At 43.6% G+C, this 15,245-nt stretch overlaps 1 protein-coding gene across 9 annotated transcripts in view; it reads left to right on the top strand.

Annotated features, from left to right (window-relative positions):
- The window catches only part of LOC121578194 (CUGBP Elav-like family member 4), a 155,843-nt gene that overhangs the window by 111,361 nt on the left and 29,237 nt on the right, over positions 1-15,245 (top strand). For 3 of the 9 annotated variants that reach the window (XM_041892383.1, XM_041892386.1, XM_041892382.1), the window contains exons 3-6: positions 7,943-7,991; positions 12,546-12,674; positions 13,540-13,619; positions 13,737-13,877. In XM_041892383.1, coding sequence (XP_041748317.1) covers positions 7,943-7,991; positions 12,546-12,674; positions 13,540-13,619; positions 13,737-13,877 — 399 coding nt within the window. Of the gene's footprint in view, positions 1-7,942; positions 7,992-12,545; positions 12,675-13,539; positions 13,641-13,736; positions 13,878-15,245 lie in introns of all 9 variants that reach the window. The other 6 variants (XM_041892381.1, XM_041892385.1, XM_041892379.1 and 3 more) reach the window with 3 other exon arrangements.

Raw genomic sequence — 15,245 nt, 5'->3', positions numbered from 1 at the left:
CTCCCTCGACTTCTCCTACTCCTTCTCCCTCTCCCTCTCCTCGGTCTCCTTCTCCTCCTCCCTCTCCTTCTTCTCCTCCCTCTCCTCCTCCCTCTCCTTCTCCTCCTTCTCCCTCTCCTCCTCCCTCTCCTTCTCCTTCTCCCTCTCCTCCTCCTCCCTCTCCTCATCCTCTCCCTCTCCTCCTCCCTCTCCTTCTGCTCCTCCCTTCTCCTTCTCCTCCTCCCTCTCCTCCTTCCCCCTCTTCCCCTCCTCCCTCTCCTTCTGCTCCTCCCTCTCCTTCTCCTCCTCCCTCTCCTTCTCCCTCTCCTTCTCCTTTTCCTCCTTCTCCCTCTCCTCCTCCTCACTCTCCTCATCCTCTCCCTCTCCTCTTCCCTCTCCTTCTGCTCCTCCCTCTCCTTCTCCTTCTCACTCTCATTCTCTCCCTCTCCACCACCTTCTGCCTTTCTTATATAGAACCTCTCTTTTTATAGTGTCTGCTATAATCACCATGTAAACGTTAGAGGCTGTTGATTGCCTGCATAATGTATATCTAATTATATAGCGATCTGTGTGTGTGTTCATGTGCTTGTGTGTTTCATCAGATCATATATTACATATGAGATATCAACAGCTTGCGTGCGTGCATCCATGCGTGTTGCAGAGTTATTCTCATCAAACAACACATCTGTACGTTCTATTATTATCTAACTGTAATACGATACTGGCTGCATATCAAATGTGTTTGAGGGCTAATTGAACTGCTGTTGTCACAAACTCTGATGCATTTTTGGCAGACAGACAAAAATAAGGCAAATGTACTGTATATTTAAAAAAACATATATTTTTGTTCAGTCACAATTTATTTGGATAGTCCCCTGTAAATGGTCTATGGATGCTTAAACTATCGACAAACTGTAACTTGAAGAGAAAGAGAGCAGCCATAAACAGGACAAGAGATAGATTGGTGTGAAACAGTTGAAAGAAGAGGAGTGAAGATTAGTCTGTAACCTGCTGAACACGTAGCTGATGGAGAGAAAGAGAAATCAGCCACAGAAGACGTGATTGCTTGAGATGTGCCTTGACACCCAGTGCTATTTCGTGTGAGTCCCTTTAAGATTAATATATTCTAGGGGAGGCACAGTCAAATAAATTAATTGTGAAAGATTGCAGGTTGTGAACTCTAAATAATTTAAAGGTACAATGCAGACGTTTTTATCGCAATATCAAATCATTTCGTGATAACAATTAAGTACCTTACTATGATTGTTTTCAATTATAACAGTCAAAAATAAATAATTTTCCTAGGACTGTCTGGGAGTGGTCTGTTATTAGCAGAGAGGTTTTTAAACTCTCTTTATTATTGGTCTGTTAATGAATTTACCACCTGGTGATGTCACCAGGCAGGTCAAAACTCCATCCCACCAAAACAGCCTGAAATTTCAGGTGGTCTTTTCAAACAGCTCTTACACTAAAAGGGCATTATCATCATTTGCACAATTTCACAATATTATTCCAACCTAAAACACAGGAAAATCACGTTTTTGACTGCACTGGGCCTTTAAGAAAAATAAAATGAGCATGGGTCGGTTTTTTTAATTGATCAGGGGGAAACCTGAATGCTAAAAAACAGAATTATAAAGTGTGTGTGTTTGTGTGTGTAGGCCTGTACCCTGAACAGCACAGCTTCTTTACAGTGATGCAGCGTACGACCATATCCCAGTTTGAGTAGCCGGCTGGCAAGAGAAGCACAGACTGTGCTGATTCATTAGCATTTGTTTTGCTTCCTCCCCTGTGACTGACTTGCTACACAATCCGTGGCCAAACAACTAGGCCTTGGAGAATTGTTCTCTCCTCTCCCATAGGTACGAGATGTGAAAGAAAATGACTTGCCCTGTCTTACTACCGTGAGGAGGGGTGTGAGAGGAAATGAGAATTGTTAACACTTTAATTTACAGTCCTGTCACAGATGGTAGTTAGAAAACAACAATCTGTCGGGCTGTATCACCGTTTGGTACAGCAACTGCACCGCCCGCAACCGCAGGGCTCTCCAGAGGGTGGTGCAGTCTGCCCAACACATCACCGGGGGCACACTGCCTGACTTCCAGGACACCTACAGCACCCGATGTCACAGGAAGGCTAAAAAGATCATCAAGGACATCAACCACCCTTGCCACGGCCTGTTCATCCCGCTATCATCCAGAAGGCGAGGTCAGTACAGGTGCATCAAAGCTGGGACCGAGAGACTGAAAAACAGCTTCTATCTCAAGGCCATCAGACTGTTAAATAGCCATCACTAGCCGGCTACCACCCGGTTACTCAACCCTGCACCTTAGAGGCTGCTGCCCTATATACATAGACATGGAATCAATGGCCACTTTAATAATGGAACACTAGTCACTTTAATGATGTTTACATACTGCTTTACTCATCTCATATGTATTTACTGTATTCTATTCCATTGTATTTTAGTCAATGTCACTCCGACATTGCTCGTCCTAATATTTATATATTTCTTAATTCCATTCTTTTACTTTTAGATGTGTGTATTGTTGTGAATTGTTAGATACTACTGCACTGTTGGAGCTAGAAATACAATCATTTCGCTACACCCGCAATAACATCTGCCAAATATGTGTATGTGACCAATAAAATTAGAATTTGATTTGAATGTCTACAGTAATTTCAACAGCACCCTCTAGGGTAGCACCATGGTGTAGCCAGAGGATAGATAGCTTCAGTCCTCCTCTGGGAACATTGACCTCAATACAAAACCTAGGAGGCTCATGGTTCTCACCCCCTTCCATAGACTTACAGAGTAATTATGATGACTTCCGGAGGACGTCCACCAACCTATCAGAGCTCTTGCAGTGTGAACTAACATCTTGTCCATCCAATCAAAGTATCAGTGAATGAATATTTTACTGAAAGCACAAGCTTCAGCTAGCTAGCACTGCAGTGCATAAAGTGTGCTGAGTAGTTGACTCAAAGAGCGAGAAAGACAATAGTTGAAATATTTGGAACAAATTATTTTCTTCAAACAATTAAGAACAAGCAGCAGAGAGCTAGCTATATTAAGTTGTAATTTTTTTTCTTAGTTTACCTTTCACTTACTTTAAGCTAATGCAGCTAATTTAGCCTACTCAACAACCTGACTCAACCTGAGAGGAATGCTATTTATGTTAGCTGACTAAGGCTATCCAACACTGCAACTTTTCCAAGTCGAAGTAAGCTTTCGGTTTTATTAGTTTATTGCCACCGGGGCCCGCCGGTGTAACTGTTAAACTGCTTGCTGTACACTGTACTGTGTGATTGTACACATGGATTAGATTGTGGGTTTACTAATGCGTTAGTTCTAGTTTGTTGACTATAACGTTAATATGGTGACAAGGATGTAGGTTGTGTAGCGGTTTGGCTTGGAGAGGTTTTTGATCCAGGTCACAGACAGCAAAAGGGAAAAGGTGAGAGAAGGAGAGCGCAAATATGCGAGAAATAATTATACAACAAGCAAAGTGATGATGCTGTATGTGGCTGTGTGTGCGCTGTGATCAGGGATGTATTCATTCCGCCAATTCTGTTGCAAAACGTTTCTTAAACAGAAGCAAATGGAACGAAACAGGGAGAGACCGACCTGAATTTATCCAATAGAAACTTTTGTTTTAGACTAATGTTTTCACCCCAGATCAGCTAGATGCAGGCAAGAGTGTGCAAGGTGGTATTGAATGTGTCACTGTCTGTCACCTTGATTACTCCTATTTGTCTCTCAACCTGTCTCTCAAACTTTGATTTGTTGGCTAGGTTGTAGCAACCTCATGATGGGTATTATATAGGGCAAATTCGAGTATCATGTAATAGCCTAAACCTATCGATGTTACATTGAGCTGGGTGAATGGAATATGACTGACAGTCATCCAATATGCTGTAATAGAAATAAGGCCATGCTCATGAAAAAGAAATCATCCTCCCTAATCTTGAATGGCACAAACCGTGACGTGTGTGTTTTTATGTGTGTGTGATGCCCAAAAATCGAAGATTCCTGTAGAAATGACTTACCCTCGTGTTACAACACTGTGCACAGCCCCCTCCCCCAAACACACACACTCTCTCTCACACATACACACACTGCATGCGTTTCTGTTTAGCAGTGACACTATAGCAGCAGTGAATGAGGCAGAGCGGTGTCATTGGATTACATAATGGAGGGCAGTAGTAGCAGACTGTGTGTGTGTGCAACACCAGCGGACTGATTGTACATCGTATGTTCTCCAAGGCCACACTAACAGAGCTTCTGCTGCTGCAGGACTGGACTTTCAGCACTGGAGCAACAATGGGCTGAGCTCTGTGTGTGTAGTAGGAGGAGCATGCTCCCAGCAAGGTGTTTTTGTTGGTGTGTGTGTGTGTGTGTGTGTCTGAGGAGAGCGAGAGAGAGAGAGAGAGAGAGAGAGAGAGAGAGAGAGAGAGAGAGAGAGAGAGAGAGAGAGAGAGAGAGAGAGAGAGAGAGAGAGAGAGAGAGAGAGAGAGAGAGAGAAGTAGGCTGTTGTGAGTGATGCATAATGTTGCGAGTGATGCATAATGTTGCTCAATGCTACCATCTAGCTGTGACTTCTGTTAGTCCCACTTCTTTCTCTGTCACTCTTTCTAGCCCTTTTTCTCTCTCTTTGCTCTCTCTCTCGCTGTCTTTCGGTCTCTCCACCATTCTTTCCGTCTATCCCTCTCTCCACACCTCCCTTTCTCTTTCACTCCTCTCTCTCTCCCTCTCTCTCTCAATATCAGCAGCCAGGGTGATATAAATAATGCATCAAAACACATGAAAAACATTTACTGGTGATGAATGAAAAGGGAGGAAAGGAGGGAGAGAAGGGGAAAGGGTGACTGGGCCTTAAACAAATGAGTTTTATAGTGCATTGAGAGATTTAGCATACCTGGACTTTTTACATTGAGGAAGAGATGGTAAAAATACAGTAATATACCAAATTGTTCCCCTAATATTGTCAGCCTCTAGTAGTTTACTGTGTTTACTGGTCGTTTACTTTAGAGCCAAACATGGCTTTATTGAGCTCCATCTCATCCAAAGTGCTGCCTAGTCCACTAACCATGGATTTCATTCATTACGGTGTAGCACTCAACAGTGTTTTTGTTTTGGTTAGTCTGTACATTGTAAATGCAACAAAGTGGGAGAATTGCAGAACCACCCTTTCATACACTACCTGACAACACGCATGCACCAACACACACACACACACACACTTCTCTCCCTCTTTCCCCTATGTGGCACATCTTTCCAGCTCTCCTCAATCTCCCTCTCCTTCTTGCTCTCTCTTCCCCAACTTATCTGCTTCCCTCTCCCACCCTCACTCCCCCTCTCCCCACTCTCTATTACACCCCCCTCCCTCCTGGCACTGTGGCGATTGGCATTATTAAAAATTGATTGGCAGCGAGCATTTTGCAGCTTGCATGTATTACTGAGCCAGAGAGTGTTGGGAAAGCAGCCAGGATTGACAGACAGGCAGTGGAGGAATGGAAGGAGGAGTGTAAAGGAGGAGTATAAAGGAGGAGTGTAAAGGAGGAAGGAAATTATTAGTGTAAAGGAGGAAGGAAATTAGGAGTGTAAAGGAGTAGTGTAAAGGTGGAAGGAAATTAGGGGTGTAAAGGAGGAATGAAATTAGGAGTGTAAAAGAGGAGTGTAAAGGGGGAATGAAATAATGGGTGTAAAGGAGGACTGTAAAGGAAGAATGTAAAAGAGGAAGGGAAGGAGGATTGTAAAGGAGGAGTGTAAGGGAGGAATGAAATGAGTAGTGTAAATGAGGTGTGTAAAGGATGAATGAAATGAAGAGTGTAAAGGAGGAGTGTAAAGGAAGGATGGGGAATGGAAGGAGGAATATAAAAGAGGAGTGTAAAGGAAGGATGAGGAATGGAAGGAGGACGGCCTGGGCCGGCGGGGTGTAAAGAGGGCTCACATGCAGGTGAGACTGGGTGTCTAGATTAGTTAGACAGATAGACGGACAGATAGATGAAGGGATGGACAGACAGAGATAGAGAGAGACAAGCAAGCAGGCAGGCAGGTAGGCAGGCAGGCAGAAAGGCAGACATAGTCAGATCAATTCAAAACTATATACAGTGGGGTATTTAGTCAGCCACCAATTGTGCAAGTTCTCCCACTTAAAAAGATGAAAGAGGCCTGTAACTTTCATCATAGGTACACGTCAACTATGACAGACAAAATGAGAAAAAAAAATTCAGAAAATCACATTGTAGGATTTTTAATGAATTTATTTGCAAATTATGGTGGAAAATAAGTAATTGGTCAATAACAAAAGTTTCTCAATACTTTGTTATATACCCTTTGTTGGCAATGACACAGGTCAAACGTTTTCTGTAAGTCTTCACAAGGTTTTCACACACTGTTGCTGGTATTTTGGCCCATTCCTCCATGCAGATCTCCTCTAGAGCAGTGATGTTTTGGGGCTGTCGCTGGGCAACACGGACTTCCAACTCCCTCCAAAGATTTTCTATGGGGTTGAGATCTGGAGACTGGCTAGGCCACTCCAGGACCTTGAAATGCTTCTTACGAAGCCACTCCTTCGTTGCCCGGGCGGTGTGTTTGGGATCATTGTCATGCTGAAAGACCCAGCCACGTTTCATCTTCAATGCCCTTGCTGATGGAAGGAGGTTTTCACTCAAAATCTCACGATACATGGCCCCATTCATTCTTTCCTTTACACGGATCAGTCGTCCTGGTCCCTTTGCAGAAAAACAGCCCCAAAGCATGATGTTTCCACCCCCATGCTTCACAGTAGGTATGGTGTTCTTTGGATGCAACTCAGCATTCTTTGTCCTCCAAACACGACGAGTTGAGTTTTTACCCAAAAGTTATATTTTGGTTTCATCTGACCATATGACATTCTCCCAATCCTCTTCTGGATCATCCAAATGCACTCTAGCAAACTTCAGACGGGCCTGGACATGTACTGGCTTAAGCAGGGGGACACGTCTGGCACTGCAGGATTTGAGTCCCTGGCGGCGTAGTGTGTTACTGATGGTAGGCTTTGTTACTTTGGTCCCAGGTCTCTGCAGGTCATTCACTAGGTCCCCCCGTGTGGTTCTGGGATTTTTGCTCACCGTTCTTGTGATCATTTTGACCCCACGGGGTGAGATCTTGCGTGGAGCCCCAGATCGAGGGAGATTATCAGTGGTCTTGTATGTCTTCCATTTCCTAATAATTGCTCCCACAGTTGATTTCTTCAAACCAAGCTGCTTACCTATTGCAGTTTCAGTCTTCCCAGCCTGGTGCAGGTCTACAATTTTGTTTATGGTGTCCTTTGACAGCTTTTTGGTCTTGGCCATAGTGGAGTTTGGAGTGTGACTGTTTGAGGTTGTGGACAGGTGTCTTTTATACTGATAACAAGTTCAAACAGGTGCCCTTAATACAGGTAACGAATAGAGGACAGAGGAGCCTCTTAAAGAAGAAGTTACAGGTCTGTGAGAGCCAGAAATCTTGCTTGTTTGTAGGTGACCAAATACCAAATCCAAATGAATTGCAATGTACTTGAACAGAGCTTGCACAACATCACTCTCCCAAACATGCAAGCACACATCCTCTCCCTCTCTCTCTCCATCCTTCTTCATCCCTCTCTCTAAATTCCTGTACTATCAAATCTCAAATATCCTTCTCTCCCAACCTACACAATTACATTTCAAAACATATTTACAAGTAGTGTTGCTTATTTGCCAACGCTGTCAATGACATTTAGGAAATGGTGTGCAGCTATATCTTGATGTTGAGTAAACAATCCTAACATCTCTCTTCTCTGTCTTCCCTTCCTTTCTTTCTTTCTTTCTTTCTTTCTTTCTTTCTTTCTTTCTTTCTTTCTTTCTTTCTTTCTTTCTTTCTTTCTTTCTTTCTTTCTTTCTTTCTTTCTATTTCCCTCCTACCCTCTCTATTCTCAATCTCTCTCTCCCTCTCCAGATGAACAGGCCTATCCAGGTGAAACCTGCGGACAGCGAGAGTCGAGGAGGTAGTGCTCCACTTCTTGAAACATAGCTGCCGACTGTCCCACATCAGTGTCACTATTACCCTTCTCTGTCCCATACAAGCGCGCACACACATCAGAGGAGGCTGGTGGGAGGAGCTATAGGAGGATGGGCTCATTGTAATGGCTGGAATGGGATTATGGAACGGTATCAAACACATTAAACCTATGGAAACCCTGTTTGACTCCATTCCGTTTCAGACTTTACAATGAGCCTGTCCTCCTCCTATAGCTCCTCCCACCAGCCTCCACTGACACAAATACGCACACACGCACACACACACATCCTCTCACTGACCCCTCCCAATGTTCACGTTAATTGCTCAATTCTCAATCGTTTGCTTTGTCTCTTATTCTTTTTTTTCATGCAACACATATTTAGTTGTGAATTAAGCATACGCAAGTTTGAGAGTTTTGAATAGCATCAGCTAGAGAGAGAGAGAGAGGATGGGAAATAAGTAGAGCATGCAAGGAGGAAAGGTTGGAGGAAGAAAGCATATCGAGTGAGAGAGAGAGGTGTGACCGTGTGAGAGTGAGAAAAGTAGAGAATGGCGGAGGAGAGGAGAGAGGGAGAGGAAGAGAGAGAAAAATAGAGAGCGTGTGAGGAAAACATTTTTAGAAAGAGAGGTAAAAAGGTAGAGAGAAAGAGATGTAGAGTGTGTGTGAGAAAAGGGTAGAGAGAGAGAGAGACAGAGAGACAGAGAGAGAGAGAGAGAGAGTTACTGAGGGATTGCATGACTTCCTCCCTGTTTATTCTGGTCCTCTAACTGTGATTGATGGAGCTGGGGAGACAAGAGAGAAACAATCGGTGGATGAGCTGGAGAAGGATTTTTACTTCTCTCCCTCTCTCTTCCTTTAGCTCTCTCCATCCCTCCTGTTTCCCACCTCTCTCCCTCATTCTTCCTCCACCTCTCCAGCTCCCTTTCCTCTACCTCTATCCATCCCCCCTGTTTCTCTTAGTGCCTCATTCTCAAATCCGGGTCTTGCTCCACTGCTGGTTTTCATTATTCCCCTCTAACCAGGAACTGATTCAGACCTGAGAACACAGGCCTCTCAGTTTATGTCAATGTAGTGAATGAAGCCCTTATATAAAATTGAGGTGTTACATTAGTGACCGCTTTCCTGAGCACAGATTAAGTCTAGTCCTGGACTAAAACATTATTAAAATGGAGATTGTCCAATGAGAGTGGTTTTTAATCCAGGAGTAGGGTTCATCTGTTTAGGGAAACTGTCCCTAAGTGAAATTCTCACCATAAATTTGGTTTGATGGACATACTCTGGTCGACAACATGTTTATGGTCCTACAGACTTGGTCTGTACACGGTGCATCACTTCAAAAATCCCCACCCCTGGGAGTGAAACACTTATTGGTTCCTATCGATTTAATCTCCAGCTGAATATTATAGTTTATTGTGTTACAAGTTGCTTCCTGGAGAGAGTTGTGAGAATTAATGGTGCCATCCCATGAGAACTGTGAAGGCTTTAGCCGTCAATGAGAGTGAGTGAGTGAGTGAGTGTGTGTGTGTGTGTGTGTGTGTGTGTGTGTGTGTGTGTGTGTGTGTGTGTGTGTGAGTGAGTGAGTGAGTGAGTGAGTGAGTGAGTGAGTGAGTGAGTGAGTGAGTGAGTGAGTGAGTGAGTGAGTGAGTGAGTGAGTGAGTGAGTGTGGAAACCTTTACTCCACTACATTCCTAAAGAAAATATGTACTTTTTACTCCCATACATCTTCCCTGACACGCAAAAGTACTCGTTACATTTCGAATGCTCAGACAGGACAGCAATATGGTCAAATTCACGCACCTACATGTCTCAATATAAGTACTTTGGCATTTATTCTCATGAATCTTGCCCTGGAGGCAGCTCTGCACAGTGGTCACTAGCTGGCATAGCCACACAGGGTGGCAGAATGAATCAGTTGGATGGGCATGTGATTTCTTTAGGCGGGCCCGTTTTTTCCAAGGGACCTGTTATAATTGTTTTAATGGGTGTTAGAGTAAAGACCATAGGCGGCTTGTGAGTTTCAAGCTTGGGGAAGCTTACAATTTATCCTACCATTTCTACCTATCTGTGTGCCAGTTATGATTATTTTTATATGAGCATTTTTTCATGGAACAGTTTCATTTCAATAATAACGTTTTTGTTTCTCAAAATCATTGTCAAGTGGTTAATCATAAAAATCTGAATTTAAAAGATCAAATGCAAGAGCACCAGCCTCTGCCATATGGACACATTGATACACCGTGATCCAATGGCAGCTAAAGAAATTAGCGCATATAACTTACATCGCCAACTAAGTAAAATGCATAGGCCTAAAGCCTACAAATAAAAACTGTAGAAAATATCCTGATGACAATGTTCTTTCAATCGCATTAATTTCTCTACTCCGCCTGTCTGCCCCCCTTTCTATTTGTGTCCCTTTCTATCTGTCTTGACTTGAGCTATCGCTAGTGAAGGGCAACATTGTAAGCTACCAAATCAATCAACTGGATCTAGCCCGAAGCTGTCACTAGCTAACTTGCAACATTGTATCAACTAGCCTATTTCGGGCCCTCAGAGTTTCCCGCCCCAGTGAGCTCGGGACAGACAGCTGTTTTATGTGGGATAATCAGATCATGATATTTTGCTCTTTCACAACGAGGCCTGGTGATTATCAAGGCCGGGAGTGTTGGAAAGATTTTCCAACGACTGTGAGGAACTGTTATTATTCGCAATGGATGTAAAAACTGCGAAGCTCAGCTTATTAGCGGTGGACGTGGTGAGTTAAGACAATCAGAAATCAGACATCCCCAGATGGGCACTCCTACATTCGGGCACAGCCTAGGCCTCCTTCTAAGTGTGCTCAGGCGCACGCTCCCTTAACGTATCAGGACAGATAAACCATGCTCATTGCTCACATCGATCACTCCAAACAAAAGACAATGAACAAATTGACAAAGTTCATAAATGATGGCTATGAAATAAACCAACACTTGTTTCTCACAAGTGTAGCAGGTTGTGAACTCTGCAAACAACGTTTTACTGTAATTAATACATGCATTAATGGTACATTTACTAGGCCTACTGGTGACATATGTAATGGGGAATTGATAAAAAAGAAACAATCAAAGGTCAAACAATTCACACAATGAATGTGCAATAATTTTCGGGAGACAGCTGAGAACATTCTGGAGAGACGCTCCTTATCTTTGCCACACACCCCTCCCCTTCTTCTTGTCTCAACATTTTAAATTATACTCAAGACACATTATCTTTACACATATTTTAGATGCTTTTCACTGACAGCCGCAACTGAATAATCTGCTAGGCCTATTGCCACGCCCACTGCCCAAATTGCGGGCTTCCCAATAAAATAGTCATAGGCCTACGCACCTGTGATTTGAAACAATCCTCAGCTATTTTTTTTAAAGAAGCTAATGATCCTCTGTGGCTAAATCATGCTCTCTGGTGTAGGATTTTGAATGATTTTATTTAGACAGGAGTAATTATATAATTTTGGCAAAACATCATTTTACTTAAGGGGAAGGGAAGCCAGCATCCGAACAGTGCACTGTGCAACCGCCAACTTTCCTTTACAATTTGCAAGTGCACTGAAACCAGAGATCTGTATATAATGACGAGATGCTCATGTCTCCGCCCTAACAATGGGAGTCATTGTCCCAAATGCGGGAAGGCAGGCGAAAAGCTTAGGTCTGCATATTATACCCATAGAAACACATTGGGCTTATTATGGACAGATTTTGGCGAGAGTGAGCCCTCTCGCTTCGCCTCTTCCTCTCTGCTGGAGCTTTCTCACCAGAGAAAGCATCCGAGTGAGCGAAACAGCGCCCCTCTGTCTTGCTATATGTAACCCATGTATCTGATGCTGTCTGGACAAAATCGCTTAGTTCTTCCTCCAGTGCAAGATTCATGAGAATAACCGTAAACCTGCCCAATATAATGCGTTGTCATCCCTACTGCCTCTGATCTGGCGGACTCACTAAACACAAATACTGCGTTTATAAATTATGTCTGAGCCTTGGTGTGTGCATAAAAAATAAAAAAGCAAAATTGTGCAATCTGGTTTGTGGAATATAAGGAATATGATGTATAGCATTTAGTTTGTACTTTTACTTAAGCATGACAATCAAGTACTTTTTCCACCACTGTACTTAAATGCATTTAAAACCAGATACTTTTAGACTTTCACTCAAGTATTATTTTACTGAGTGACTTTCACAAGTATGACAATTGAATACTTTTCCCACCACTCTGTGTGTGTGTGTGTGTGGGCGTGGGCTTGTGTGTATGTGCGTGTGTGTCCTCCACCCCTGATCTTCGTGCCACACTTGTTAACATTCCCCCCTGTGCAAGGCCAGAGCCGAGATTAGTCTTGTTGACTCGGCAAGGACAGTCTGTCAGGGAGAGGCAGCAGGGAGAGGAGCCCCTTAACCCACACACACACACACATAAATCCTTGCACACTTGAACACATTCACAGACCCACACACTCAAACAAACCGCGCACACACATACCTGTTCATGACCAGTTCTTCTTTGTTTCAGAAGACAGAAAACTATTTGTGGGCATGCTCAACAAGCAGCAATCTGAAGACGATGTGCGATGTCTCTTCGAGTCTTTCGGCAGCATTGAAGAGTGCACCATCCTTAGAGGTCCTGATGGAAACAGTAAAGGTCAGTGCCTGTGGTTCCAGCTTCTCATCGCTTTGTTATGTTCATCTTCACGCCATATCATTAAGGACATTTATTTATTTATCTATTTATTTGTATTTATTTGAGTTTGAACAATTGACACCTTGAATAAGAATCCTTGAATCCTTTCCGGCATGTATCTTTAGATGGGCAATAGCTTATGTCTGGCTAACAGTGACCTTTTAGGAAGCTGTACCATCCTCTTCATCAGGCTCGGGGTGAAGTTTCCCATAGGTACAGATCTAGGATCAGCTTCCCCTCCCCCAATCCTAACCTGAACTATTAGTGGGAAAAATGCAAAACCCTACATCAGTGCGCTTTATTGGCAGGCTTCAGTAGTAAACCTCATTAGCTTCTTCAGTGCCGCTTCATTGCTTCACTTCATTATCAGCGGGCTGACACTAATCAATAGGCTCCATCACAACTAAGCCCAATAATTACTGTACGCTTGATCATTCACAGTCATCAGTAAGCCTCATCAGTGAGCTCCTTCAGTGAGTTGAATGGGAACGACGGCATGGCGATGCCCAATATTTGCTGTGAGCTTGATCATTTAGACTCATCACTAGGTTTAATCGATAGTCACGCTTCAGTGGTAGTAAGGCTTATACTGTAAGTGTAGGCATCATCGTTAGGCTTCATCAGTTAACTTCTAATGAAAGTGGGTTTGAATGATGTGGGTACCCACTGGGCACAGATGTCAATTCAATGTCTATTCCACGTTGGTTCAACGTAATTTCATTGAAATTACATGGAAACAACGTTGATTCAACTGGTGTGTGCCCCATGGGTAGTGAAAGACTGTCTGACTATCTTTTCTCTCTCTCTCTCTCTCTCTCTCTCTCAGGTTGTGCGTTTGTAAAGTACTCCTCTCACACTGAAGCTCAGGCAGCTATCAGTGCACTACATGGCAGCCAGACAATGCCTGTGAGTTCAGTATTCAATATGGTGAGTGTATCAGCTAGTGTGTGTCCTTGGTAGTGTGTGTGTGTATGTGTTAACATATATACTCCTTTACTCTCTGTGTGTGTGTGTGTGTGGCAGGGTGCATCCTCAAGTCTGGTGGTGAAGTTTGCCGACACAGATAAGGAGCGCACCATCCGGCGCATGCAGCAGATGGCTGGTCAGATGGGCATCTTCAACCCCATGGCCCTGCAGTTTGGGGCCTATGGGGCCTATGCACAGGTAGGACACACCAGGGGAGAATGACTGCCCCCTCTCATTGAAGCCACGGAAATTCAAGGCCGACCACGTTACTGCAGGCATTGTTAGCAGAAAACAGGTTCCCCCATTATAGTGAATGGACAAATGGAAATCTTCATGGTCAATCTTAGTGTAAATAAAAAACATTTAGAAGACAATCATGGTACCAATAATTGCTTCTAATACACCAGATGTATGTCCTTGAACCAATAATTTGTTTTATTGCACACAGAAGAAGTTATAAGGATAATTTATTTGCTAATGGCAGCCTGCAGTACCCTGGTCAGCCTTCAACTTCAGTTAGTTAATGAGAGGGGGAAGCACCAATGTTCCCTCTAAGCTGCGAATGTGAGCGGGCGCGCAGTAGCCCGAGACTGCCGTGCAGCTCCCCGGGACTGCCACGCAGAAGAAATATCAGTCCACAGAGAGAAGCACGAGATTGAACTTCACTTTCTAGAGCAGTGGTCAGCAGCAGTCAGCAACCGGTCGACCCCAAGGCATTCCTAGTCGATCGCCAAACATTTCTGTAAAAACCCAATGATAAAGCCTTGTGTTCCTATATTTTTTGATTGGTCTCAGGCTGTTGGCGGTAGGTGAACTGTTGCCATTTTGAACCATTTCATGTTTCTGAAGGTACAAACTCTGCTTTCCCGGCGGGCCCGGAGAGCAACTCAAGCGCACTATAGGCTTACCACTTGCCAATCGGATGGCACATATTACCGTGTCTGCAGTTACGTAGCAGGCGTAAAAGAAAGCTACAGCAAAGTTGATACTGTGAGATTTCAAAACGTTTAAAACCAGACTAGAGAGAGACTGTCAATGAATACAGCAAAGAGCTGCTGTTTTTATGAGTGAGTTCATGTTTAAGTTCTTACTGAGCACTGTCAACACTTTGTATTGAACACTTTTAGAATCCATAAAATGCGCATTCTTGTTATTTCCACTCAATGCTACAACAAGCACTGCAGCAGTAATGAATGAGTAGGAAAGTGTATCTATAGGCTTGCGTTGTTGTTGTCATCAGCGGCTTGGGTCTTTTTTAATATCGAGGAACATTTCACTTTCTCGGTTCATAGGAGTAACAACATGAATTTGTGCACGAGGCAGAAATAATGCGGTGCGACTCGAGTTTCGCCATAAGCTGGAAGGCGGTGTCCCTTTTTGGTCAGTGTCAGTGAAGGAAAGGGAGAGCGGAGGGATGTTGAGAGGCGGACCCTCAGTCTGCTGCTCTCTCCCTCCGCTGAGACTGGCCATCAGATGCAGGCACCATCAGCCCAGTAAAATAAAAATATAATTATTTAACTGTATGCTCACTCAGCTGTGCCTTACAAGTAATACAACAACATATAT

Source organism: Coregonus clupeaformis, chromosome 12 (genome assembly GCF_020615455.1).
Source record: "Coregonus clupeaformis isolate EN_2021a chromosome 12, ASM2061545v1, whole genome shotgun sequence".
In the NCBI taxonomy this organism is placed as follows: Eukaryota; Metazoa; Chordata; class Actinopteri; order Salmoniformes; family Salmonidae; genus Coregonus; species Coregonus clupeaformis.
The sequence above is the reverse complement of the archived record's forward strand: the minus strand, read 5'-3'. Positions and strand labels throughout refer to the sequence as shown.